Consider the following 24,825-nt stretch of genomic DNA (forward strand, 5'->3'; position numbering starts at 1 on the left):
GGTCTCCGTGAAGCAGGACCTTCAGTCTCAACTGAGGCTAGACTAGGGGAGGATTTGCTCCCAAGTCACTCACACGGGTGGTGTCAGGAGTCATTGGGACTGAGAGTCTGAGTCTCCATGTGACTGTTGGCTGGGCGCTCCCTCAGATCTCGCCTCCCTTGGCCTCTACATAGGGCAACTGAAATCATCGCCACTTGCTATCTCATTTCCAGAAATGTGACAGAGAGAGAGCGCAAGAGATGGAAACAGAGGGGGAGATAAAGGGAGGGAACTCAGGAAAGCAAGCAAGAGGGAAGTGACAGAGTTTTTGTAATTAAAACTTGGATGTGACATTCCATCAGCTGGGCTGTATTCTATTGCTCAGAAACCAGTTACTCAGGATGTAGTGGTTCCACAAGGATGTGCACAGCAGGAGGGAGGGAGCGCTGGGAGCCTTGGTGGAGGCTGCCCACCACATAGGCCGACAATGAGGCGCTTGGGTCTGGTTCTAAGGCCAACAGGAGACTGGGAAAGGTTGAATGCTAGTGAATGACAATATCTGAATTTCCTCGAACTTCCAACCCTTGAAGGTGCAGAGACCTGACAAGGAGCCCCCAAGGGGCAGTGACTTTTCCCAAATCACACGGCTGGAATCCAGGCCTGTTTGGAGAGGTATTCCCGACTGCATCCACCCCTTCTTGTAATTCTTCCACCTCTAAGTTCGGGGACCAGACCCAGGCGGCACCACCTCCCAGATATGGGAGGCGTTATCACATGTCCACCCGAAGACGTCCCTGGGAATGTGTTTCTAGCGCCATCCCATCGTGCAGGTTGGGAGACTGGGGAGGCCCTGAGAGGCACAGTGGCTTTTCCAGGACACAGAACTGCTAGGAAAAAGGAGATCCGAACTGGGCGCTCTCTCTTCAAAGCTGGGGCGCTGGTTCCGATCCCAAGGAGCTGTGGGGAGGGCTGTGATGGAACTTTCTGTACAGCTCGGGAGATGACACGGGCAAGGAGGGTGAGCGGTCAACAGCCCCGAGGGGGCTTTGGGTGGGTCTGATGGAGGGAAGGGCCCCCCATCCTGGAACCTTGGAGACATGACCTCACTTCCTTGGCGACCGACCCCAACAGAGCTTAGAACTCTGGTCACCAGGCAGCCATTTTGTACACATAGCCCATTTGACCAGAGACACTCGACACAGGAGGATGTGTTCATGTATCCCCTCTTTGCGAGGCTCTGGCGCACAGAGAGCCAACAATGACAGTCTTCTCCAGCGCTGTCGACACTGGCTGAGACCGCACCTCCAAGACCTCAGGCCATTCGGAAGAAGGAACCCTCAGGTAACACAAGGCAGCCCAGGGCGGGCCACTCCGGGTCAGGCCACAAGTGTGATCCCACCCTCCCATGCGGGCAGCCCCACACCCCTTGACCCTTATTGTGTGTGTGTGTTGGCGGGCATGGAGTGACGGAAGGCAGGGATGAGCGTGGAGCTACCCTGGACGGGAGCAGACGGTTAGGGCTTGGAAGCCTGGCGGTATGTCGTGTTCATATCCCAGGTGGTGGCTGGCAGGATGGAAGGTGAGTGCTGGGAGCCAAGCCGCCCTACCCGTAGGTGAATCCCAAGCCCGTGAGGTGTCATCTCATTCGCTCCCTGTCTGGAGGTCTATGCGGATGCCCCTCTGTCTGTGCTCGGTGTGCGGGAGAGTTTTCCCCCTGTGGGCAAGTGCAGGCAGGCCCCTGCTACCTGCCGCCGCGGCCACCGGACGCTGTCTTTGCAGAGCTCCACCCAGGAGATGGTCCAGGAGCTGGCGCATGGGTCCTACGGCTCCATCTCCCTGGACAGGGGGCAAGTGCAGCAGACCACCGACCTTGCCCGGGGCTGGACTGAGGGGAGAGTGAGTGACACCCGGGGCCCTGAGATCACCGGGGTGTGTCCACAATCCAGAGTCAAATCTGGAGCCCTCCCCTGGACCCGCCCAGGGCTTTCCCACTGGAGTGTCCCAAGGGCCCAGTCCCAAAGGAATCTGGACTTCCACGCCTCCTCACCAGCTACCTAGGAGGGTGGGAAGTCGCTCTTTCCTAACCCTAGGCGGAGTAGACAAAACACTGATGTTTGCGCTTCACACTCGGCCAGGGGCATCTTTGAAATCTGCCATTTTCTGAATCTGAAACCTCTGTAACGAGGGTCTCAAACCTCCCTTTCGTGTAAAAGAAAGAAAAACCAGCGTCCTTTCTTGTAGTCAGCCAGATCCTCACAGCGTCTGTCTGCCCGTGCACTGTCTCCCGACTGGGGAGGGCTGAGGTTCCCACCAGACATTTCCCTTCATGTCAGGAGCACATGAAGCCTCAGGTGGGGGAGCGGGGGAGTCCTGCAGCCCTGGCTTAGGGCGGTTCTCAGTTCCGACCCACAGGACCCTGAGCAGCCACTTGGCAGCCCGAAGCTTCCGTCCTCTCATCTCTAGAATGGGGATGTTTGTGTTGGATTCGCTGGTCAGTGCTCTTAATGCACGCTTTGGTGCGGGGCGGTCTGTCCTTGCCAAGCCAGCCAAGTGTCCTGAGGAACTCATCGTATAATCCTCCCCCCGCCCAAACTCAAATTGGACTTTTCAAGCCTGGAAACCGGTTGGCTGTGGGCAATCCTGTCCCTCCTCTGCACACATCCCTGAGGGGCTCACAGTTCCTGGGGGACCTCCAGACCTTGACTTCCTGGAGGTTCACGCTGGTGCTGGTGACTCTGTGTCCTTCCTCATCTCACCCAGCGCGGAGAGTCACTCGGGCAGCGGAATGAGGCCTGCAGGATGCGGGCCCTCCAGGCAGGCCTGCTGGAGAGGCTGCCGCCGTCCATAGGACCAGCCTTGGCGCCTCGAAACATGGCCAACGTCACCACCATCGTGTTTGACTGCGCGGCTGTCCTCACCTCCCACGGGGTCCTGGACCACCTACTTGCTACGTGAGTGCCCAGCCCCTCCTCAGCACAGTGGTGACTCTGCCCACTGCCAGCTGTGTGTCTTGGAAACGGCCCTCCATCTCTCTGAGCTTCGATTGCTCCTCTGCAAAGTGGAGTGGGAGAGGATAAACTTCATCGGGTTCTGGTGGGCACGAATGGGATGAGCCACGGCAGGTGCTTCCCTGGGGCCTGGCTCTACAGAAGGGGCTGAGAGACGTGCCGTGGTTGTTCCTGGTTATTCTTTCCCTCTCCCCGATGAAGAGCAGTCTGCTCCCCCATCGCTGGGATGGGGCCTTTCTGAGTTTGCAAAGGCACACGGAAAGCACTCTGGCAGGGAGTGTGGGATTCCATCCAGCTGGTCGTGGGGCGGGTCCTTGGAGTAGCCAAGGAGGGGTCTCCGGGGCCGCAGAGGGGCCCCAGGCCCACTCAGCTACCGGGGATGCTTCTGGTTGGAGTTCATTCGAGAACACTGTATATTAAGCACCTGTGACATGCGGGAGCTTTAGAGACACTTGGCACAACGCAGTGAATGAAGCAGACACAGCCCCTGGACCCCCGCAGCAGCCTGAGACTCAGATAGTCACACACCATATCATCCACAGATCCTGCCCCCTGCCTGTCCCAGGGGATGCCCTCCTATGCTCCTTTACGACTGGAGGCCTCTTCCCACGTTCTCATGCATGATGGACCCCAGCGCCAACTAAAGACCTGAGTGTTCTTTGAGTGCCAGACGAGGGCCTCCTGTCTCCACAGAACAGGGCTGGGGGAGAACAAGAGGACAGAGGACTGTGGCTGGGGCGGGCCCGGCACAACTCTGATCTCACTCATCTTTTGATTCCTCTGGGAGGGCTGAGGTCTGATGGCTTCTACTGCAAGGGGATAGGAGTGAAAGAGAGCTGTGGGTGGGGTCCCAGAGCCCCTGGGAACCAGAGGGGAGGCTGGCTTGAGCTGTTCCCTGGCGACCCATCCCCACCACAGTCCCGTCTCCCTCCGCTTCCCCTTCTCCGTATCCACCCCTTCTGACCACCACCAGCAGGCCCAGAAGAGAAGGGGTGTTAGCGAGCCGCTCACACATCGGCCTCAGTCCTCAGTCCACTTGCACAAGGGCGTGGAGGGCTGGGCTGGACTGTGTCCAGCCTCTTTGCGAGAAGAGTGGCAGTGGGAAGAAGAGACTCACACAAACCCCGTGTTCCACCTGCTGGATGAGCAGGCCTGCCACTGCCAGGATGGCCACACAGGAGTCAGCGCCGGGGTGGGACTCCCCCCTGGTGGAAAGGGGCAGGCACAGGGCCCAGACCCAAAGCAGGGTGCCTTGGGAGGACAGTGTGGAAGCGACGGCCAGGCCTCTGGCTCTGTGGCCCAACTGCTTCCGCCCAGTACCGCGTCTTCTATGGTGGGAACCTGGCTGGACCCAATGCAGGATTTCTGGGAGCCCACGCCCTTTCCCTCTTTCAGGATGCGGCTGGCCTCTCTGCGTGTCATCTGGCCTGGGTCGCACCTGGGAGGCCCTGCCTACCTTCCCCAGGTCCAGCTGCAACATCTGGGGCCCAGGAGGGCAGAGCTGGAAGGTGAGGGCACAGCAGTCTGGGAAGACTGTCTGCGGTGGGGTTCACGGGCTGGGGTTCCCTTCAAGACAGCGGAGTCTCTCCTGTCTTGTAAAGTCGGGTACGTAGGTGAAACTTTCTCTTTCTCCCGCTGCAGCGCCAGTTCCAGAGCTCCTGCCGGCTCTAGAGCCAGAGCAAGGGCCAGCTCCGGGGCCAGAGGCAGCTCCAGCTGTAGTTCCACCGTCCGCGCCGGAGCTGGAGGCGGCCTCACCACCAGCAGCCTCACCTCCAGCAGCCTCACCTCCATCGGCCTCTCCAGGGCCGGAGCGAGCGCCATCAGCTTCAGCCCCAGTGCCAGCTTCTGAGCTGGAGCAAGATGCGCCATTGACTTTTGGACGATCTCTGCCTCCAGCTGCCGAAGTCACCGCAGAAGTGAGCGCCGAGCTGAGAGAGGAGAGGCCTAAGCTGCTGGACTTCCCTCCGAAGCTGGTGGCCGAGCAGCTGACCCGGATGGATGCGGTGAGCAGCAGGGCTCTTGGGCTAGGTGGGGCCCGCCTTGGTGGGCCATCAGCTGCCCCAGACCTCCTGTTCCCTCAGCCGCAATCCAACGATGTGGGTGCAAGTCACAGCTCCCCCACTTACCCACCGGGTGACCTGGGCCACCTTCTGGCCCCCAAGTCCTTGCTGTCCCCACATGGACAGTAGAGAGCACACCAAGGGCGGGCACCTGCTGGGCAGAGTGGCTGTGCGGATGGATGAGGTCGAACAGAGAGGAAGCGGGGCAGAGAATAGCCCTCTGGTGGGGGAGGGAAGCTCACTGGAGTGCTGCCAAGTCCTGGGTCACTCACCCATCGGCCCAGGAGGCCTCAACAGCCTCCGTACTTATTAGACACCTAGTGCGTCCTTACCTACATGGAAGACAGGCAAACAAAGCCCATGGTTGTTGCTGCTTCGGGGGAACGTGCAGCTGAAAGGGGAGTGGGACCAGGGGGTGATGAGAACGGGTGGAAGATGCCCCTTGAGATGGGCAGGTGTGAGCCGTGTTCTGGTGCTTGGGGGAAGCAAGACTGGGCTGCGAGCCAATGGGACTTCTCTTCCCCGCCCCTATTGGGTCCTCGGTCATCCTGCGCTGGGCGGCCTCAGCGGACACAGACAAAACCCAGAGACTCCCAGAAGCTTCAGGCCACCTCCTCAGGTTCCTGAGCTGCAGCTGACCAGTGCCTCCTGCCTGGGGCTGCGGGGGCCTGCAGACTCTGAGCTCGGGTGTGGCAGGGTCAGGTGACAGTCCCCATCCTCCCCAGGAGCTGTTCAAGAAGGTGGAGCCCCGCCACTGCCTGGGTTTTGTGTGGTGCCAGCGGCCCAATGGGAGCAAGGAGTACCTGGCTCCCACGGTTCGGGCCACTATCAACCAGTTTCTTCACGTGTCCGGCTGCGTCATCACGACGTGCCTTGGGGACCTCAGCATGACGGCCCAGGACAGGGCCAGAGTCGTCGAGCTGTGGATTCAGGTGGCCAAGGTCAGTAGTGGCAGGGCCCAGGGAGCCCCTCCCTGGAGTCAGGGGGACTGCCCCTTCTCCTCTCGCAGCTTTCAGCCTTGAAGTCGGTGGTCTGGGCCTCGGCAAAGTCCTAGGCCCCTTGCTGCCAAGGGCCTGCTGACCTTGAGTGCTGGTCCCAGTGGTGGGAAGCTCCCTTCCCGCCCTGGGTTGAGCTAAAATCTTCCTGCCCGCGAGCGTTACTCATCAGCTCCCAGGTGTGCCCTCCCTCGCTTCCCTGGGCATCTGCCTCATCCAGGACAGCAGAAGCCCACGAGGGGACACAAGCCAGAGGAAGCAGGGCTCCAGCCCGCCGTCGCAGCTCATTCCCTTCCCTTCCTCAGGAGTGCCGAGTCCTTGGAAATTATGCGTCCCTGCGTGCCATCGTGTCTGCTCTGCAGAGCCCCTCCATCAGCCGTCTGCAAAAGACATGGGGACGAGTTGCCAGGTGGGTAGGCCGTGCTCCATCCAAGCACCACCAGGGCGGACCAGACATCCCCCGTGCGACTGCCATGGACCCCTCATTCAGCTAGGACCATCTGGGAGGCAGCGGACCCTAGGGATGGGGACTGGCCTCCTTGCTCGGGTCTCTGAGACTCTCTGAGACCCTAGGCAGTGGCTCCCCCCTTGTCACATCCTGGATTGAGCCACACTGGAGATTTCCAAGGGTGTACTTCGCAGCAACGGAGCCCTCATCGGCAACCAACGCTGTTAGAAACAATGTGCTCAGTCGGAGTGGGAATGGAGGCCCCAGGTGACCGCAGGAGAGCCTCCACCCGAGTCCCACGGTGACCTCAGAGCTCCGAAGAACCCGGGGAAAACCCTCGTCCAGGCCCCAGGCCCTTTGAACCTTCCGGGTTCTCAGCCAAAGGCATTTCGCCTTCAACCGCCCCGGGTTTTCTTTCCTCCTTTCCTCTCCCCTCAGGAAGAGCTCTCGAAAGTTGAAGAGGTTCATCAAAGACCAGTGGGTGAGCAGGAGGCAGCTGGTGAAGGTAAGACGGAGGCTGCACATCTGGAAGGAGGGGGAGCGAGAGGGGAGGGGACCCGGCAGGATGAGCTTTGGTTCTCCTGTCACGTGAAGTTGGTCAGGAAAAGATGGACAGGAAGAGGGATGTGCTAGCTCCATGGGCAGGTGGGGGCAGTTTGGGACAGGAGGCCAGGGGCATGGGATAGAATGGTGCGGGCTGGACTGTTCCAGGAGGCTGAGGACCTGGCAGAAGGTGCCGGTGTCTGGCTTCCATGCTGCTCCATCAGCTGCCCTGCATCTTCCTCCTGGCCACTGGCTGGAGCGAGTGGGCGGGCTTCCTTTCTTCCGAAGTCAGCCCAGTCTGTGCTCAGGAAGCCAGGGCCCCACTGCTCCTTCTGTCTTCACTGTGCCTCGCAAGAAGGGCACCCTGCCTGCCTGAGGGATGGGCACTGCCGGATCCCACGGGCCGGAGGCACTCAGGGGCTTCCCAGCCTTGGGACGGACACTGGACCTGGGACAGATCTGTGTCCCCTCGGTGACTCCCCACTCTGGCCCCTAAAGTGGGCGCTGCAGACAGTCCCAGTGGGATGCTCACCCAGGTCCTTGTTGGCGATGACATGTGCCCCGGAGGGCAAGGGCAAGTGCCCAGGGAACTGATGGCTTCTTCAGGGATCCTTCCCGCCCAGACGTCAGAAGTTTCCTCGTAAAACAGAAAGGAAATGCCACCCCGCAGTGCCCTGGTCGCCCCCTCCCCTGCTAGTCAGACGTGGCATTCGGGGTCCCCATCCTGAGCGCATGAAGAAAGAATTCTGTGCAGGGGAACTCCCTGAGGGGATCCTAGGGAGCTGAGGGCTTTAGCAAGGCCTTGGCCTCGGCCTGGGATCAGAGACTCCTGGGCGTTGGGGCTGGCAGAAGCCTCTTGACCAGGCCTCCTGAGACACCTCATCTCCCTCCATCCGTGGCTCGGCCCAGCTGGGGGCCCGAACACAGCCTGAGAGTCCCGAGGACAGCACTGTGGTCAGCGGCTGGGCAGAGGGTGGTGTGAAGGCAGAGGAGACAGGGGCCTGTGGCTGGGAGGGGGAGCAGCCTCTCCTCTGGGGCCCCCTGAGCAAGTCCCTGCCCCTGTGTGGGCCTTGGTCTCCTCATCTGGGAGCCAGAGGGAGATGAGCCGTGGTGCAGGCCTCACAGTGGGTGCCGAGGCTCAAGGGTGGGGAGGAATGTGGGGAGCTTGGACCTGGCTCCAGAGGCAGGCTTGAGCGGAGAGCAGTGATGACGGTCAGATGACGCTTGGGCCTCAGGAGACTGTGGGAGGCAGACAGAGTTCGTCAAACCTTCCAGACGAGGTAACAGGTTCAGGGAGGCCTGGGCGGGCCCAAGGTCACACAGGAGTGAGTGTTGGAGCTGGGATGGCTCTGGAATCAGAGCACCCTGGAGGCGGGAGCCGCAGGGGCACCAGGTGACTGGGGCCACATGTCCAGGGTCCCCGATCTGGGAGGGGTCTGGGAGGACACTTGGAGGGGAGCGTCGGCTCACTGGCCCTGTCAACACCCTGGCAGGAGGCGACCTCTATGTTGACCAGCCTGGAGACGGGCCCCACAGGTGCCCAGAAGGTAAGGGTGCCTGTGGAGGAGGGGCCCAGGAGTCGCAGGAGAGGGGACTCCCCTTCCTAGCCGGAGGTCTCTACCAGCAGAGAGGGAGCCTTTCTCCTCCAGCCCTGCTCCTGGTGCCACAGACCTGAAATGCCTGCATTGGAAGTGACCAGGAGGAGGCCTGGAACGGATGGGCGCACAACGGATTTGGGACAGGGAGGGGCGGGGACCACGTACCCTGGGTTTTGCCAGAGCCGGCTGCTGGGAGGTGCCTGGAGGAGTTTGGGGTTCCTGGAGGAGAGAAGAGGAGGAAATTGGGGGGAGGCCGCCTAGGTGGGTAGCTTGGGCTGGGCAGGAGGCTGGGGTGAGGAGTGGAGGAGAGGTCTTTGACGGCTCCTGAGAGCGGGATCTCATCACCGTCTCCACCCCGCTGGCACAGGGGCTCATCCCCTTCCTTGGCACATTCCTCAATTACCTACTGCTGCTGGACACCAACATGGAGGATTACCTGGAGGTGAGTGAGCCTGGAGGTGGAGCTGGGGATCAGGATTCGGAGATTTGGGAGGAGAGACTTGCACTGAGGCCTGAGCTCACAACCCTTGGCAGAGTCCTCTCGTGAGGGCCTCACAGCCACCCCGGGAGCTGGGTGTCATGGCCATCTTAGTGATGAGTGAATATAGGATCCAGGTGAGCCGCCAGTCCAGGCTGCCTGACTGCGGAGCTGCTGGAGGGTGTGTCTGAGCTGGACTCAGCCTCTCCCTCAGGCCCCGCCCCTGCAGGGAGTGAAGCCAGGCCCCTCCAAGGCAGGAAGCACACGAGTGGCTGAGCATCCCTTCCTGCCTGAGGCCTCAGTCTGTCTGTCTGTCAGAGAGGGCTGTCTTAGAATGTCCCTGAGCCATAGCCCCGTGGCCTCCTTGCTCTGGAGCTCAGAGTCTTGCCCGGGACCCATTCCCGTTTCTGGTAGCGCCTGCTCCCTGGTCGACCCTGCTGGTAGTGCAACCTGAGAAAGGGTGGAGACGGGGGCTAGCTATGGGCTAAGGGGGCTGTTGCTCATGGGCTTTGGCTCTCTGCCTTCCAGGGAAATGAGATCAATTTTGAGAAAAGGAGTGAGGTGAGCAGCTGTGGCCTCCCCGTGCGGAGGGTGGGGCTGTGGCAATCAGAGACTCCTCCGGGGAAGACCTTCTCTGGCCCGATGCCTTGGGCCTTGCTTTCCTTGGGAGAGTTCGGCACCCAGAGCTGGGAAAGCCGTCCCATTGGTGCGTGGGGGAAGGGGCTGGCACCAAGGACACCTTCCTGCAGGAGGAGCTATTTCAAGCCAACTGTGAGAACGAGCAAGTCCTGCACGGAATTGGAGGGAAGGAGGGTTCCCATGTGGGCCAAGACCCCAGACCAGCTCCTTGACCCTCTTCTCACCTGTCTGAGTCCCCAGCACGGTCCCCCACCCAGGCCCCGTCTGCATCATGTCCTTTCTCCCAGGAATTCAAAGTCACCGAGCAGATCTTCCTGCTCCAGGAGGCAGTCCATCTTTACCACATTGAGGCTGAGGAGCGATTTGGGGCCTGGTTCGAGGCCATGGAGCCCCTCAGCGAGGATGAGAGGTGAGGCGGGGCAGGAGTTGGTGAGGGCAAGGCGGACTCTCTCTGATGGCCAGCTCCAGGGAGCCCGTGCCCGTGGCTTCCGGGTCAGTCCCGGGGCTTGTCGCATGGTCACCCGTGGGGCCCTGGGACTCCAACTGCTGGCCGTCTCTGGGAGGGTCACCTGAGGTGTGGCTCCCGGTAGCTGAAAAGTCCCCTCTGTCCTTTAGCTACAGCCTGTCCTGCCACCTGGAGCCCCCACAGGAGAGGGCCGGCAAGATGCGCCGGTTTTTCCTGCCCAAGAAGAACCGCGCGTCTCTCAGCTCAGGGCTCGGTGAGTGTCCAGACAGGCAGTGACTGAAGCCAGGGGCTCAGGAAAGCTTCGGGCTAAGCACGGGCCTAGGGAGATGGACAGCCGGCACGGGGATCCCAGCTCCACTGCTGACCAGGCCTGTGAGGGACAATTCCCTTGACCTTTGTGGGACTCAGCTTCCTCTTCTGTGAAATGGGTGAAGCGAAATGCCAGCTCCCATGTCAGGGACAATGGGGTAGTGTTGACTGAACACTCAGGACAAGGTTTGGAGCAGAATGCAGTAGGGCTGAGGTGTTGGGCTGGGATACTGGTGTGACCCCCCAATCATCAGTGTCTTCTCTTCAGTCACCAGACCCCTGACGCAGAACCCAGCAACAGTGGCAGATCCCGGTCCTTCCAACAGCTCGAGTGCAGCCTGCTCTTCAGCGGCGGGGACACAGCTGGGAAACACGCGGGGCCCCAGGCCGGCTCCTCCCATGCTGATGGGGAGAAGAACATTCTAAGCCTTTTCCTGGGACCCCTGGAGCCCAAGAGGGAGGGGACGACCCCACCCCACATGCCTGGCATCTCCACCCCAGCGCCTGTTTACCACATGGGAAGGGGCCGTATTTCTTTGGTGTTAATAGTTAGTGCTAGTTTTGAATTTGATGTTAAAATCCTGTTTCGGTTCCAGCCTGCGAGTCATGGTCTGGTTCTTGCCCCTCCTGTGCTCGTGTCAAGGAGACACAGACTCTCGCGTTCCTCCTGGAATGAAGAAATCTTGCAGGGTCTCGGCTTATTGTATGTGAGAGAAGGGAGAAGGGCCAGGCCCCTCCCTGGATACTGAAGGACACCTCCGCGCCCCCCTTACTCAGAGGACGGGTTCATTTCAGTGTGGTTCACGTGGGCCAGGAGCAGAGACAGCACCCAGAACTCCTGGCATTTAGAGGCTAGAGGTACTTTCACAGGCAGAGCAACAACCACTGGAATGCGGGTGTCTCTAAAATGGCACGGGCCAGCACCACGCCCTGCCCTAGGACAGTGGCTGCTTTTCCACCCCTTTGGAGGAGAGGCCACGTTTTCGGCTTCTCTTGTGGAGGTTCCTCTTCACCAGATGTTAGGAACTTGTCGTTTTCTAATCAGGCTCTGGACAGCAGCAGCTCTAAGTGCAGAGAACGATGTAAAAGCTCAAAACGTGCATGTGGAGGGTCAAGGCCGGAGAAGGTCATGTGCAGATGGACTAAGGGCAGGCAGGACCCTCCCTTCCCATGGCCCCTCTGGGGGCTCCATGTTCACCCTTCACCTGGATTGGAATCCTCTGGGATCCCGGTCCATGGCTCTGAATTCCTTTCCCTGCAAGTTTGGCATCCAGGGGGACAGATCTGTGATGCAGCTTTGAAGGCTACCTCTGGGCTTCTTTCCCAAGGATCACTGCTCCTTGTCCACCAGGATTTCCTGCCTCCGTGCACTTCCTTCTACAATTCTTGGAAAGGCAGAAATTCCCTCGAATGCCTCGGCCTCTCTGTCCCGTACCTCGTGGCCACTCCTCCCTGGCAGGGTCTGACGGATCACGGGTGGACTCCGCTTTGCAAACATAAGAGACCATAATCCTGGCCAAACAATGACCTATACTCTCCCTCGCTGCCCAGGGTGACATCTGGGCCCCTGTGGTTCTGAGGTGTGTGGTCTCAGGCAATCACCTGTTCACACACTCAGGCATCTTGTTTCTGACTCATCCTAATGGGGCAGGAGGACCTGAGCCTATAAACCATGCAGCCCCTCGGAGGGCTGTGTTCTCTTGCCCAGCCTTATGCTCCGTTTATGGTGTGGGTGTGAATCTTTCCCGTTGGAAGCTTTCAGAGATGAGTCGTGAGAGTAGGGTGGTTGAGGGGTCCAGCAGGGAATGCAAGCAAACGGATGACGGGTAAACACAGCCTGACAAAATTAAAACACTTAAATGGTTCCAGTCTGGTGGTGAGCAGACACTGCTCCGAGCTCACTCCAAGAACCCACCTGGTGACCAGGAGCTAGAGGGTTACTACCTGGCATTTTGAACGTCCCCCCCACCCCCACCCCGGGAAAGACCCTGTAAGACTAGGACCACAGGAAGTGCTTCGCCCTTCTGAGTTCTCCCCTCCTTTCTGATGGCTGCAAGTGTCACCCAGACACACAGCAGCGTGAACCCTGCCAGGGAGGCCTCCTCAGTATGGCCAGCAGCTGAGGAGAAATGCTGGTTCCCAGCAGCCCAGGCCCTTCTTGGTATGGCACAGCCATCCAGGGAGGTGACTTTCTAAATGGAAGCCGGAGCCGGCTGTACCTTCCCGCCAAAGAGAAAGCGAAGTGCCAAGTCCCAAGGCTAGTCCAGGCCCAGGAGGAAGACACCGTGTCCAAGGGGTTTCCCTCACAGGGCCGTGAGGCTCCTGAGAGCCGACCCTTTGGTTGCAGCGCTTTGTTTGTCATGAGCCTACCAGACGGCAGAGGACAATAACTCGTTGCCTCTTTGGGCTTCCAATGGCCAAAAATGAGCTGATCGCCAACAAAAAGTGGCCCACATGTGCAGCACCTGTATCTCATCAGTCTTTATGTTACTTTGATATAAATTTTAGAGAGAGAGATATATATATGTTCACTCACACACAAATATATCATGCACTCTAACTTGTTCCAAACAGAATCAAGAAATAATACTCATACTCATCAAATGCACGGTTTTGCAGCTGGTTCCCTCTCGGTAGCTGGTATTTATAAGCACCTTCTTCCAGGACCCATTTCATCTTCCCTTCGCCCTCCACAAACCCCGCGGCTGGTCATGGTGCTCTGCCTGGTTAGGGGACCATAACCTGCCTTCCTGAAGGGTCTGGGTCATGGCAGTCCTACCTGGATTGGATTCTACTCATTCCCTGGGGACTTCAAGCCCAGGACTTGCTAGCCCACAAAACGCGGTCAGGAATCTCCTGAAGTCCACACGTGGGCTTCCTCCTCTCCAGGCTGAGGAGCAGAGGGAAGCCCGAGTCCCAGAGGAACACGAGGGCTCCAGACAGTGTCTGCTTTGTATGTCAAGATGGAGAAAACTCAGGGGAAACTCTGAGGGAGAAGCAAGGCAGTCCGTTGTCATCATTCTCTGCACTGAATCCACCCAGACGCTTCCAGCAGAGGCTCCACAACAAGCAGCCCCAAGCACCCAGGCGGGAGGCCGGCTGCGCTGTCCTGCCTGGGCTTGCCCAGTACATGCATGGTCTACATACTTTGCAAATGACCACAGCTGAAGATGCCCAAGGGCTAAGATTCACCCTGAGCTAACATCCATTGCCAACCTTCCTCGTTTTTTTTTTTTTCCCCTTGAGGAAGACTAGCCTTGGGCTAAGATCTGTGCCCATCTTCCTCTATTTAACACGTGGGGTGTCTGCCACAGCATGGCCCGATAAGCGGTGTGAATGTCCACAACCGTGACCCGAACGTGCCAATGCCGGGCCTCCAAAGTGGAGTGGGCCAGTTTAAGCCCTGCGCCACCCTAGGTTATTTTAACACATCACTCTCAGAAACTGATAAATCTGTCACGTGAAGGTAAGCAATTCTAAAGAGGATTTCCATAATACTGCAAGCTCCATCCCTCCAATAGACAATCAAGTCCTAACAAGCAGCGGTTTATTGTCACGTTGCTGATGCCGGAAAAGGTCTCTGTTGACAGCACGATCCCTCAAAGGCCTTGTCCATTTCTGTGAATCCCATTTCCAGCACATAGAGATCTAAAGATTGAGGCAAATGTGGTCTTTCCTCCTTGCAACTCTGAATTAACATGCAATAAAGAGCAGAAAAATGGAGACCTGGAAGCAGACCTCTTATTTGAGAACAGAGATATACCAGCGCTTTTGAAATGATCTTTGGAGTCTACCGGAGTATTGCACAGAAGGAATGATCCATTCCGACTAGGTAGGTTTTACTGTGTCGCTGTGAGGGCGACAACGGAATCATCCCGCGAATCGGTAACTCTCTGTGACTTTCAAGCGCAGATAAATAATATACTTCGGAAAGGAAAATGCGAGAGCACCGTGAAACGGAAAGCCCTCCTTGCTCTACTCAGCTGAAATCCAGTCTCTCCTCCACAAGAAATCCCTGTCTATGCTTCCTACGTCCCACAGAGGAGTTTAATAAAAGAAAAGGATTGGTATGTCTTGAAGTTGCAAGAGCTCAAGCAAGAAAACGTGGGACCCTTCAAGGAGACGTCAGTGAAGTGCCGGGCTCCATCTCAGGGGCACCAGCGTCTCCTCTCTTTCCTGGTGCTGTCAGCACATCCTTCTTGGGCGCTCACTTTCTCTGCCTGGCTGCTGAGCCTGTCCACAATCGCTCTCTCCCGCCCTCTTCCCCGTCCCCTCCTGTTTGCTCAGATCTTCCACAGTCACCAGCAATTGTTGGCCGTGGAGCTATGGGATGCCCAGACCAGTTCCCAGAATCATCTCTGCCAAATCTGAGGAAGGGCAGGGGTGTGTATGGGACTGGACGGGGCACCCCATGCGAGCGCACCCCGCAGGAATTCACCTCTGCTGCAAGGTGCAATTTTGCAAGGCTACGGCAAGTTCCAAAGGGCTTGCCACTTCTCTCCTGCCAGCAGACCTGTTGGGGCTGGTGCCACGTGCTCTCCCAGTGACCCCTCACTGCTGGGTGGGATGGCATTCTAGTAACTGGCCTTCTGAATATGTAACTGCGCATCCTCAAAGAGATGGGAATTCTTAATCCGGGCTTTGGTTTGGGTTGATTCCCACGATCACGCAGCTTCCTCTGCGAAGACTTGACCATCATCACTTCTTTTCCTCTCATCCTGTAAAAGTAATCATGAAACTGGACCCAAATGAGAAATGAAGCATGGCTTCTTAGGACAATTATCTCAGTTTCCCTGTACTTCCACCCTTCCTCTCTCCCTCTGGAGCTCTTCTGACCTGTGTCCCAGGACATCGTCAAGCAGATTTGGGTCAAGGACAGAAAGCTCAAGGTCAAAACTCAGGACTGCTCCAGATCAGTTTTCCTCCCCCGTCTCGTAACACCCCCTCCTTGTTTCAGTGTGATTTTATTCTCTTTTATTGCTCTTGCCATTCTCATCTGTGCAAGTCCTGGCACTCTCTCTGAGGACACGTGATCCCCCAGCTTACTATAGATCCCAATTCCCATCCTTTCTGTGTTTTCTGACTATTCCTTTGGTTAACCCATTGGCCAGTTGTTGCTCTTAGCCTCTTTAGGGTCTAAATCAATTGTGACATTATCAACTACCCCACTCTTAGCGACTCACTCCCAGGTCCTGACATTTACATAACCCAAACGATCATGTTCACAACTAAATAAGTTAGAGTCCAGCCCCATGGCTGAGTGGTTAAAGTTGCGTGTGTTCTGCTTCAGGGGCCTGAGGTTTGCGGGTTCAGATCCCAGGTGCAGACCTACTCCACTCATCGGCCACGCTGTGGAGGCATCCCACGGACAAAGGAGAGGAAGACTGGCACAGATGTTAGCTCAGGGTAATCTTCCTCCTAAATAAAGAAATAAACCCTTCAGAAAATGTATTCATCCACCACAAATTCCTGATTTCCAATATGTCTTCAAACATTCATACAGAAGATACCTGTTCCTTCAGATCGGAAGTGATGCCAGATCACCATGTCCTCACTTTAATTTCCTCGTGGACCTGTCAGTCCTACATTCCACGGACTGTGATCTCAATAATTTCCTTGAAATAATCAAGAATTCCTTACCACTCGTCTTATTTGTGTTGTAAAACTGGAAACCCGGGAGATCCTGATTATCTGCTTTGCCATTCTACTGCTAGTCTTATGATAACTGCTGAAGAAAAAGCACACAACACGATATTTTGTCATCACCATAAAGACAAAATCATCTGCATCAACTGGGAAGCATCCATAATGCCTGGACATTTTTTTTCTTTTTTCATCTCTCGGGTCAATAGCAAAAACACCAAGGCACTCAGTTAACAAATGGGCAAAGGAGTAGAATAGCCATTTTTCCAAAGAAGACACACAAATGGCCAACAGCCACATGAAAAGGTGCTCAGCATCACTAATCTTTAGGGAAATGCAAATCAAAACCACAAGGAGATATCACTTGACACCGGTTAGGGCGGCTATTATCAAAAAAAGTAGAGGTGACAAATGTTGGTGAGGTTGTGGAGGAAAAGGAAGCCTTGCAACTGTTGATGGGAACGTAAACTAATACTGTAATGATGGAAAATAGTCTGGAGGTTCCTCTAAAAATTAAACCTAGCGTATAATGTAGCAATCTCACGGTATTGTGTTTTGTACTTCGAATTTCTAACAGAGTATATATTCTGTTAAGTGTTCTTAAAGCAAAATAATGATAATAGTAAAGGGGGTGGGAGAAAACTTTGGTAGATGATGGATATGTTTATGGCCTCGATGGTGGTGATGGTCTCATGGGTGGACACTTATGTTCAAATTCATCAAGTTGCATACGGAAAAGTATGACATCATTACCGATTCTTCTGCACCTTAAAACACAACATGTCCTCATCCAGAAAATGAATATTGACTACGTCTGGGGACAGACGTTAGTTAGACTTATCGTGGTGATTATTTCACGATACATGCAAATCATTATATTGTACAAATGAAACTAATATAAAGTATATGTCAATTATACCTCAATTAACAAGCGCACACATCATACAAGACTATTTGAACACTGTAAACGAGTTCAGTGAATCCCTGAAACTATCCTATCCCCAAATGTCACAGGAAGCAAGGAGGATGAAGTAAGATGGAAAGTTGTTGTGCAAAGCTGCATGCAAATTAAAATCCTTTAAGTTGCGTTCAGCTGCTGTCACTGCAAACCAAGACAAGCATGGACAGTCCTTGGTGAGTCAGCTTCCGGTCAGCTCTTCCCCAAGGCCCGGCAGTCATGCGCCCCTCCCCTAGTGGGTCACTCTGCTCTGTCCTCCAAAGTGGCCAGCAGGAAACCCTGGTAAGATTCTGGAGGACAGCCGCTTTCTATCCTAGATACTCACGTTTTAACAGACACTCGAGATGAAATGTCAAGACTTAAAAGCATAAGTGTCTATTTGTGTAGTGTAGGGTATAAGGGAAACCATAGGAGGTCTTTTCAGCATCTCTCAACTCATAATGCAAACATAGCCCTGTCTTCAGAAGGACCGTCCTTGGTCTTTGGTGCAGAGTAGGGCATGTCGCAGGTGGCACGAAGGACAGGTTGTAGCAGCACTATCCTCACTCCAACAGAACTATCTCACTGGACATGACCCCGTGGGTCTCCAAAATAAGTTACTGAACATAAAGAAAAAAACCTTTCTTGAGAGGGGCAATTTTACCGATCAAGGGAAAACTTCTGAATTTTCGCATCTTATAACAAATAAATGATATGTCCTATTCTATCCTAATGAGGTAGCATGGGTACTTCCATAATAAATACTTTTCATTTTCAGTTCAAACATGCTCAGCTGCTTTCAAAAACCAAAAAACCAAAACAGAAACCCAGGCATGTAAAATTAAGTGTTTTAACTTGATAAAGTACTAACACAGCAGTGGCTTCTAAGGGAAGAGCTTTCAAACGAAATGATCATTTTTGGTAATGACCGTAGAAGATGGTGCTATCGCTGTGAAAGGATGGAACCAATCCAGAACGAGCCAGCTTTTGATTAAGGACAACGGAATTGAATCAGATGCCAGAAATACTCACTTGGAAATCAAAGTCCCATCATCATCCCTGGAAGCATTTCTGGAACTTTCCCTTTGGACACAAATTTTTGTCTTCCAAAGGAGCAGACATAATACAGAGCAAATAGCAGACAGAGGAAGATGAGTCCCAGTTTGCCAGGCACCAAAAGGGAATTAGTGGCCCTGAGTCACATCTCTAGGAGCCCCACTGGGTGAGGGCTTTCACCAGGACCACACATGTCCACTCAGCAAGGGGAGTCCTCAGGGATGTTCACCTTACTCCCCAGCCCATCGAAACTGAAACAAGACAACCCAGAGAGAGAGAGAGAGAGAGAGCACATGTTAAATTCAATGAGTTGGGGGGCCAGCCCCACGGCCACGTGGTGGAGTTCCCGTGCCCCGCTTCAGCAGCCCAGGGTTCGGATCCTGGACAGGGACATGGCACGGCTCATCAGGCCATGCTGAGAGGGCATCCCACGTGGCACAACCAGAAGGTCCTACAACTAGGATACACAACTATGAACTGGGGAGGGGAGGTTGGGGAGAAGAAGAAGGGGAAGAAGAAGAAAAAGATTGGCAACAGATGTTGGTTCAGGCGCCAATCTGGAAAAGAAACAAAAAAAATCAAATGAATTGCTCACGTAGGGCACGCAAAGCGTCTAACTGTGAGGTGAAACAATGGAAAAACAAACTTACTGGCCTCCTGGCAGGAACCTTGTTCTTTAATGAGCACAGGCCTCGTGCTTCACTGTCTCATCCCCTGGGATGATGCTGTTTGGTGCGACAGAGGATGAACTTTCCCTGCAGAGGTCAACATGCATTTGTTTTTATAAAATCAGGATTCTGCTCTCTACTTTCATATCTCGGTTGTCAAATATCCACTGTGATTATAATCATTTTACTATTATTTGAGACAATTTCAAAGGTTACACAATATGCAATCAAAAGAATGTCCTAATTTGTTCCACAGTGGCCTGAAGGGAAAGTCACCAGACAACAGGCGGGGAGGGAAGGCTTACTTCAGCAGCAGTTTGAACAAAGGGATCTCGGAGGACCTGACGTTTTGAACTGAAACGGAGTATAGAGTAGGAATACGTGTGTGGATCCTGGGGCGGAGATGAAGGGTGACTGCTCAGTGTGCTGGCAGCAGCAGTGCTTGTTCTGTCAGGTGGTTCTGAGAGTTTGCGTTAAACATCACTCCCTGGATGTCAACTGTAGTCATCAGACGAGATCGGAGACCGAGAGGTGAAGGGGTGTCTAGTTGGCGAGGGGGAGTTAACAGCTTCCGTTGGAAATATGTTTGCTTAAGGTGCCTATAACATACACCTGGAGCATTATAGCTCAGAAATAAGATCTGGACGTGGTTTTTAGACATCGTCATCATAGAGATAACAGTGGAAGGCATTGAAGCAATAGAAGAAATGCACAAGAGTACTGAGACAACGTAGGGTCAATGGAGAGAATAGGGCTCACATTGAGTCCTGAGCTTTCGCAATAGTGCTGTGTGAGAAGGACCCTGTGAAGGACACCAGGGAGTGTGAGCTGGTTCACAGGCAGTCAGGAGCCTGAGATGTCGAGAAACGGAGGACAGGGAATCATTCCAAAAGAAAATCGTGGCCCGGTTCTGCGTTTGTTCCAAGTAATAGAAAGATGCAGAAACACTCTTTGGATTTAATTATGGGGAGATAGCTGTGATATTATCAAGATTGATTAATACACAGACCATTGTCTGAAGTGTGGGGGAGTGAGGAGCTGGTAATTCCATGAACACTGATCTTTCAGCTTCATTGTGAAGGGGAAGGAAGACGTGGGGCGAGAACTAGAGAGAAATGGGTTCAGGAGAGGCTGTTGTTTCAACAATGAAGAGATTGAATGAGTGAAAGGAATTCGATGGGGGAGGGGAGGGGAGATTGCTAGCAGAGAACATGACGTTTGGAATCAATAATAAAACTTCTCTAGAGAGGAGGAAGAAGGGAGACAATTAGGCTAAACCAAGGATCAAGATGAATTTTCAATGGAATCAGGAGAGGAGTCATTGATGGTTAAGAATGGTGGGATATTTGTAGACTTTGCGGCAGTGAGCTCAAGTATTTCTTGTAATGATCTAACTCATCAACATAGCAGGAGATGACCCCCTTGGTGGAAAGTGAGGGGAAAGGCAAGAAGTTTTTAGATTGGAAAGGCTCGGTGAAGGTCTGAACTGTTTCTGAAGCCCGGAAGGACGCACCAACTATCACGGCGCCGTAGGATGTAAAGGGAAGGAAAAGGAGGACATGTCGCTTCTCTCCTGTCAGGATGTGTGTCTGCTGGCACAGCCTGAGCCAGCAGCTGGGATGGCTGCTTTGTGTCCTGAGAAAACAGGGTCCGAGGTGGAAACCTACACCGAGGACCGGGCCGGGCAGTTCTACGGGAGATGTGCAGTGACATGTGGAGAGCCCGCGCTGCTCAAATCACAGCCTAATTTGCTAATGACATCTGAATCCCCCAATACACAAACACGCACTGTGGTAATGTCTGGTAACACCAGCTAAATTGACAGGAAAAATGTCACAGCTCAGTGTCATAAGATGGACACTGAGCATCCTGGCTGCTAGAGTATTTCGGGTCTTCGTTGTTGTCAATCTGGATGTTTCAGACATGCATCTCTCTTCTCACCACTGAGACTGTGCCTGTCGCCTCCTACTCAACCTCTGAGGCCCCACTGTGATGCCGTCGTCTTCCCTGACGCTTCCTCCTTGGCTGGTTCACCGTGTGCTCTCTCTGCTCCTGACGGTTTGCCCCTCTTTAGAGCTCTTTGCACGTGGACCCAGAGTTATTTCTTTACCCTGCATCTTTCTGGCTGGTTTGTGAGCAGGGTCTGTCTCTTATTCATCTTTGCAGCTCTGTTCTTCCACACAAGAATGCCAGCAGAAGTTGAGGGACATACCCTAAAGGGAAGACTTAGTGATTGTATTATTGGCGGTACTTTGATGTTTTGTTTTGATTTTGGTGAGGGTGCTAGAGGGTGGACTGCCAATCAGTGACAGTCCCAATCGCTCAGTGCTCAGCTTATTATTTTGACTTGAATTTTACTAATGAGTTTGTGTCATTTACTCAGTATACAACATGCTTGATTGGGCTAAATGAGGAGAATTCCATAACTCAGGACCTGCAGGGAGGCTGATGCATGCACAGCAATCTGCAGTACTGTCCCCAAAGTGGGATTACACAAGTCTGGGCAAAGTCCTCGGAGGACCAGGAGAGGGGGCCCAAGGAGGATGTGGTTGAAAACCAGAACAGTGATGACATCGCTTCACATTTTGCTCCCTTGACACCCTCAGACCTCAGGGCTTTGCTGTCTATGATCATTCTCAGAGTGCTGGGAAGCCCGTTATGTATCGCACTACTGCCGTCCCCACTACTGTAGATTTTGGTAGAGTGTTTACCTTGGCTTTGATTGTGTCTCTACAGAGCCAGCCACCTGGTGGTCTGCTCATGTCGGGTCACACTTGATATTTAGCCTTTTGTGGTCAGAGACAGCGCTGTCCTGTGTATTCATTCCTCTGGGGCCTAGAACACAGCAGGTGTCCAATCACTAGGTGGAAGGCATCCATCCTCATAGAGCCTTCAACTCTGTGCTTTGTAATTATCGACTTTAACAGAAAGATTTGAAAGTACAGTGCTTCGCAGTAATTTTCTGATATTGTCAAGAAAGACTGTCCCATCAAGAATATGAAGCGTATCTTTATGAAGTGTCTTTACTTGAATGGGGATTAAGTTGGCTGCCCTGGAGACATTTTCCTGTCATTTCTGTTCGTCTACTTGCTAGTTGCATTGTATCTTTGATAAGTACTTTCTCAAGATATTGAGCAGTGTTTGCTAAATCTTGACTTCTGTTTCTTTTATAGATAGTCACTGATGATTTTCTCCCATTCCTATCGGTCCAAAACTCTTTCATAAAGAACAGATTTGAGTATCTTCTTATTCACTGTGGAGGCTTTTGTGGTCATGATGTATATCTCATAGACTAGACCTCAGGGATATGATGCTTTTGATTAAAGATGAGTATTTATTATATTATTATGGTGTATGTAGGAGGAGAAAAATTGAGAAGGAATGATGGTTTTCAGTTTCTCAGGTATGTGTATATATATATATAAACATATATATTGAAAATTTTGGGGGCCGGCCCAGTGGCGCAGTGGTTAAGTTCGCACGTTCTGCTTCTCGGCAGCCCGGGGTTTGCGGGTTTGGATCCCAGGTGCGAACATGGCACCGCTTGGCAAAAGCCATGCTGTGGTAGGCATCCCACGTATAAAGTAGAGGACGATAGGCACGGATGTTAGCTCAGAGCCAGTCTTCCTCAGCAAAAAGAGGACGATTGGCAGTAGTTAGCTCAGGGCTAATCTTCCTCAAAAAAAAAAAAAAGTTTCTTAATAATGAACGTGTTACTTTTTAACTCAGGATAAGATAAAATTTAAAAAAAAGAAGCTTGTTTATGATATAAAGGTGGAGTTGAGAACTGGGATATAATGCAGGTAAGTCATACCCAATGGAATTTACTGCAGAGCCGTGTGTTTTCATCCCTCCATTGACAAGGTGGACATTCACGCGGGTCCAAGTCAGGCTGAGTTTGCCTGGTGACCAGCTCTTTCTTCTGACCATCACCTCTGGGATGTGAGTTGCTGTCAGTGGCCCTGCTGTGGGGACCAGAGCCGGTCACAAGGTCTGCTGCAAGCCCAGGAGAGTCCCCAGTGATCCTGCTCCAGGGCCAGAACATCAGCATACTGGTGACTCCGTGTGGCTTTGTTTCCTGGGTGTATCTTGTAGGTAGCCTTGTAGACTCATCGGGTCATATTCTGATCCCTGGAATCTATGACCACGTGGCTCCTCCTACTGAAGAGGAAAAAAAAAATGTACGAAGCCATTGACCTGGACCTAGAAGAATACCGGAATAGCAGCCAGGTTAAGAAATTTCTGTTTGACACCAAGGTATGATCACAAGTTGATGGATAATCTGAACAAAGAATGATGGTAACAAATATTTTCCCAAGGCTTAATTTACTGTGTCCTGTTTATCTGCACATCTTAGAACTGAAAGCAGATGTTAATTCCAAGGGGGACTTTCACTTTCAAGGCCACTTCCCTGTGGTCTAGATCAAGCAGACCTTTATCTGGGGTCCCACTGGCACCGGACTCAGGCACCTAACCGTGGAGCAATTGCTCATTTCACAGATGCGTTTTTCCAAATCAGTTTTCTGGACTCAATCCCAAGCCGGCCTGCAGCCGGTGAGCTGGGCTCCCTAACTGTTTAAAGATTGAGAATAGTCTGAGGTTATTCCAGCTCCATGACGCTAATTGTTCATTTTTCTAGACAAAACCAAGAGACTTAGGGGCTAATCTGTAGACTGCCACGTCACTGCTGCCTTGGTGTAATAAGTAGACCCAAAGCCGAAAGCGTTACTGGCAAATTTAGATTTTTTCCTTTTCCCTTCTCCTCCTCCTCCTCCTCCTTTCTAAAATGCTTGCCTGCTAGGGTGTTTGCTAGCTATGGCTGGTTCCTGGGGGAACAGCCAAGAGAGGGAGAAGCATGCAGAAGAGAGCGATAGAGTTTCTTATCATGAAGTGTAGCTCTTCCTCAGACTAGCTCTACAGCGGCCATAGCAAGATTGAAAACTGGCTCAAACATCTGCAGAGTTCTTTGAAGCCTTCTGAAAAATAAAATACATTTAGCACACAAATTATCATTGCAATGACTGGGATAGAAATTTATAACTGAACCCAAGTTTCTGAAAGGGCCCCTTTGCCATCTAGTAACTGCAAACTTCAGCGACGAGGGGCCCTCGCCAATGGGAGTGGCTTGGGCAGGCGAAGGCAGCAGAGATCTCGTGTCCTGAGGGGAAAGTCCACTTGTACTGTTTGTCCAGACATATCTAAGTGAGGCGATAATTAGCTTGCCATTAACCGTGTCACAGATGTACAGAAATTGGTGATGCAAGCAATACAATTCAACTGAGTTTTAATTAAACATTCTTTCATATAATAAAATACTTTTATTTCAATTTAGGAGGAAATTCTAATGCACCTATGGAGGTACCCATCTCTTTCTATTCACGGGATTGAGGGCGCCTTTGAGGAGCCTGGAGCTAAAACAGTCATACCTGGCCGAGTTGTAGGAAAATTTTCAATCCGTCTAGTCCCTCACGTGAACATGTCCGTGGTGGAAACACAGGTAACAAACGTGCATTGTTCTTCTGTCCAGCAGCGCCGTTCCTGAGAGCCACATGCCACACAGTAGTGAGCAACTCAGTTGTTAGCATTGAAGTATCACTTTTTTCCAATACAGAAGGGACTGGAACAAATGTCAAGAAACCAACAGGATTTTTGTTCAGTAAAAATCTCTTCCCTCAATTATATGCAATTACAGTCATCAGACAAATAACCATTTGGAGTTGGAGTGATGGGAAATTTTTGAAAACTAAATGGTGCATAAAAAGGCAAGATGGGTTTTACACACAGACGGAGAAGCTACTTGTCTACGGCTGGACTGAGCCGGAAAATCTTTACCCCCAGCGTTGGTTCGTCCATGATGTCTGAAATGAACCCCCTGAAAGCAGCCACCTTAATGAAAATGTTTGTGTCTGGAAGGAGGTGCGTGCCTGAAGTATCGACCTATCATCAGTGTACCTCAAGTTGCACAGAAGGTAGACTCTGAAGAAGGGAGCTCAAGGAA

General features: G+C 53.2%; 1 protein-coding gene across 1 annotated transcript; it reads left to right on the forward strand.

Annotated features, from left to right (window-relative positions):
- Positions 1-1,125: 1,125 nt before the first annotated feature.
- LOC138915396 (ral guanine nucleotide dissociation stimulator-like) lies at positions 1,126-11,118 on the forward strand. Its single transcript, XM_070221542.1, has 14 exons — positions 1,126-1,320; positions 1,759-1,875; positions 2,740-2,930; positions 4,383-4,495; positions 4,629-4,990; positions 5,773-5,988; positions 6,348-6,451; positions 6,929-6,995; positions 8,527-8,580; positions 8,999-9,073; positions 9,638-9,670; positions 10,036-10,157; positions 10,364-10,467; positions 10,792-11,118. The coding sequence occupies exons 1-14, from the start codon at positions 1,186-1,188 to the stop codon at positions 10,947-10,949; spliced, it is 1,851 nt and encodes a 616-aa protein (XP_070077643.1). The 5' UTR covers positions 1,126-1,185; the 3' UTR covers positions 10,950-11,118.
- Positions 11,119-24,825: the final 13,707 nt, after the last annotated feature.

This window comes from Equus caballus, chromosome 9 (assembly GCF_041296265.1).
Source record: "Equus caballus isolate H_3958 breed thoroughbred chromosome 9, TB-T2T, whole genome shotgun sequence".
NCBI lineage: Eukaryota > Metazoa > Chordata > Mammalia > Perissodactyla > Equidae > Equus > Equus caballus.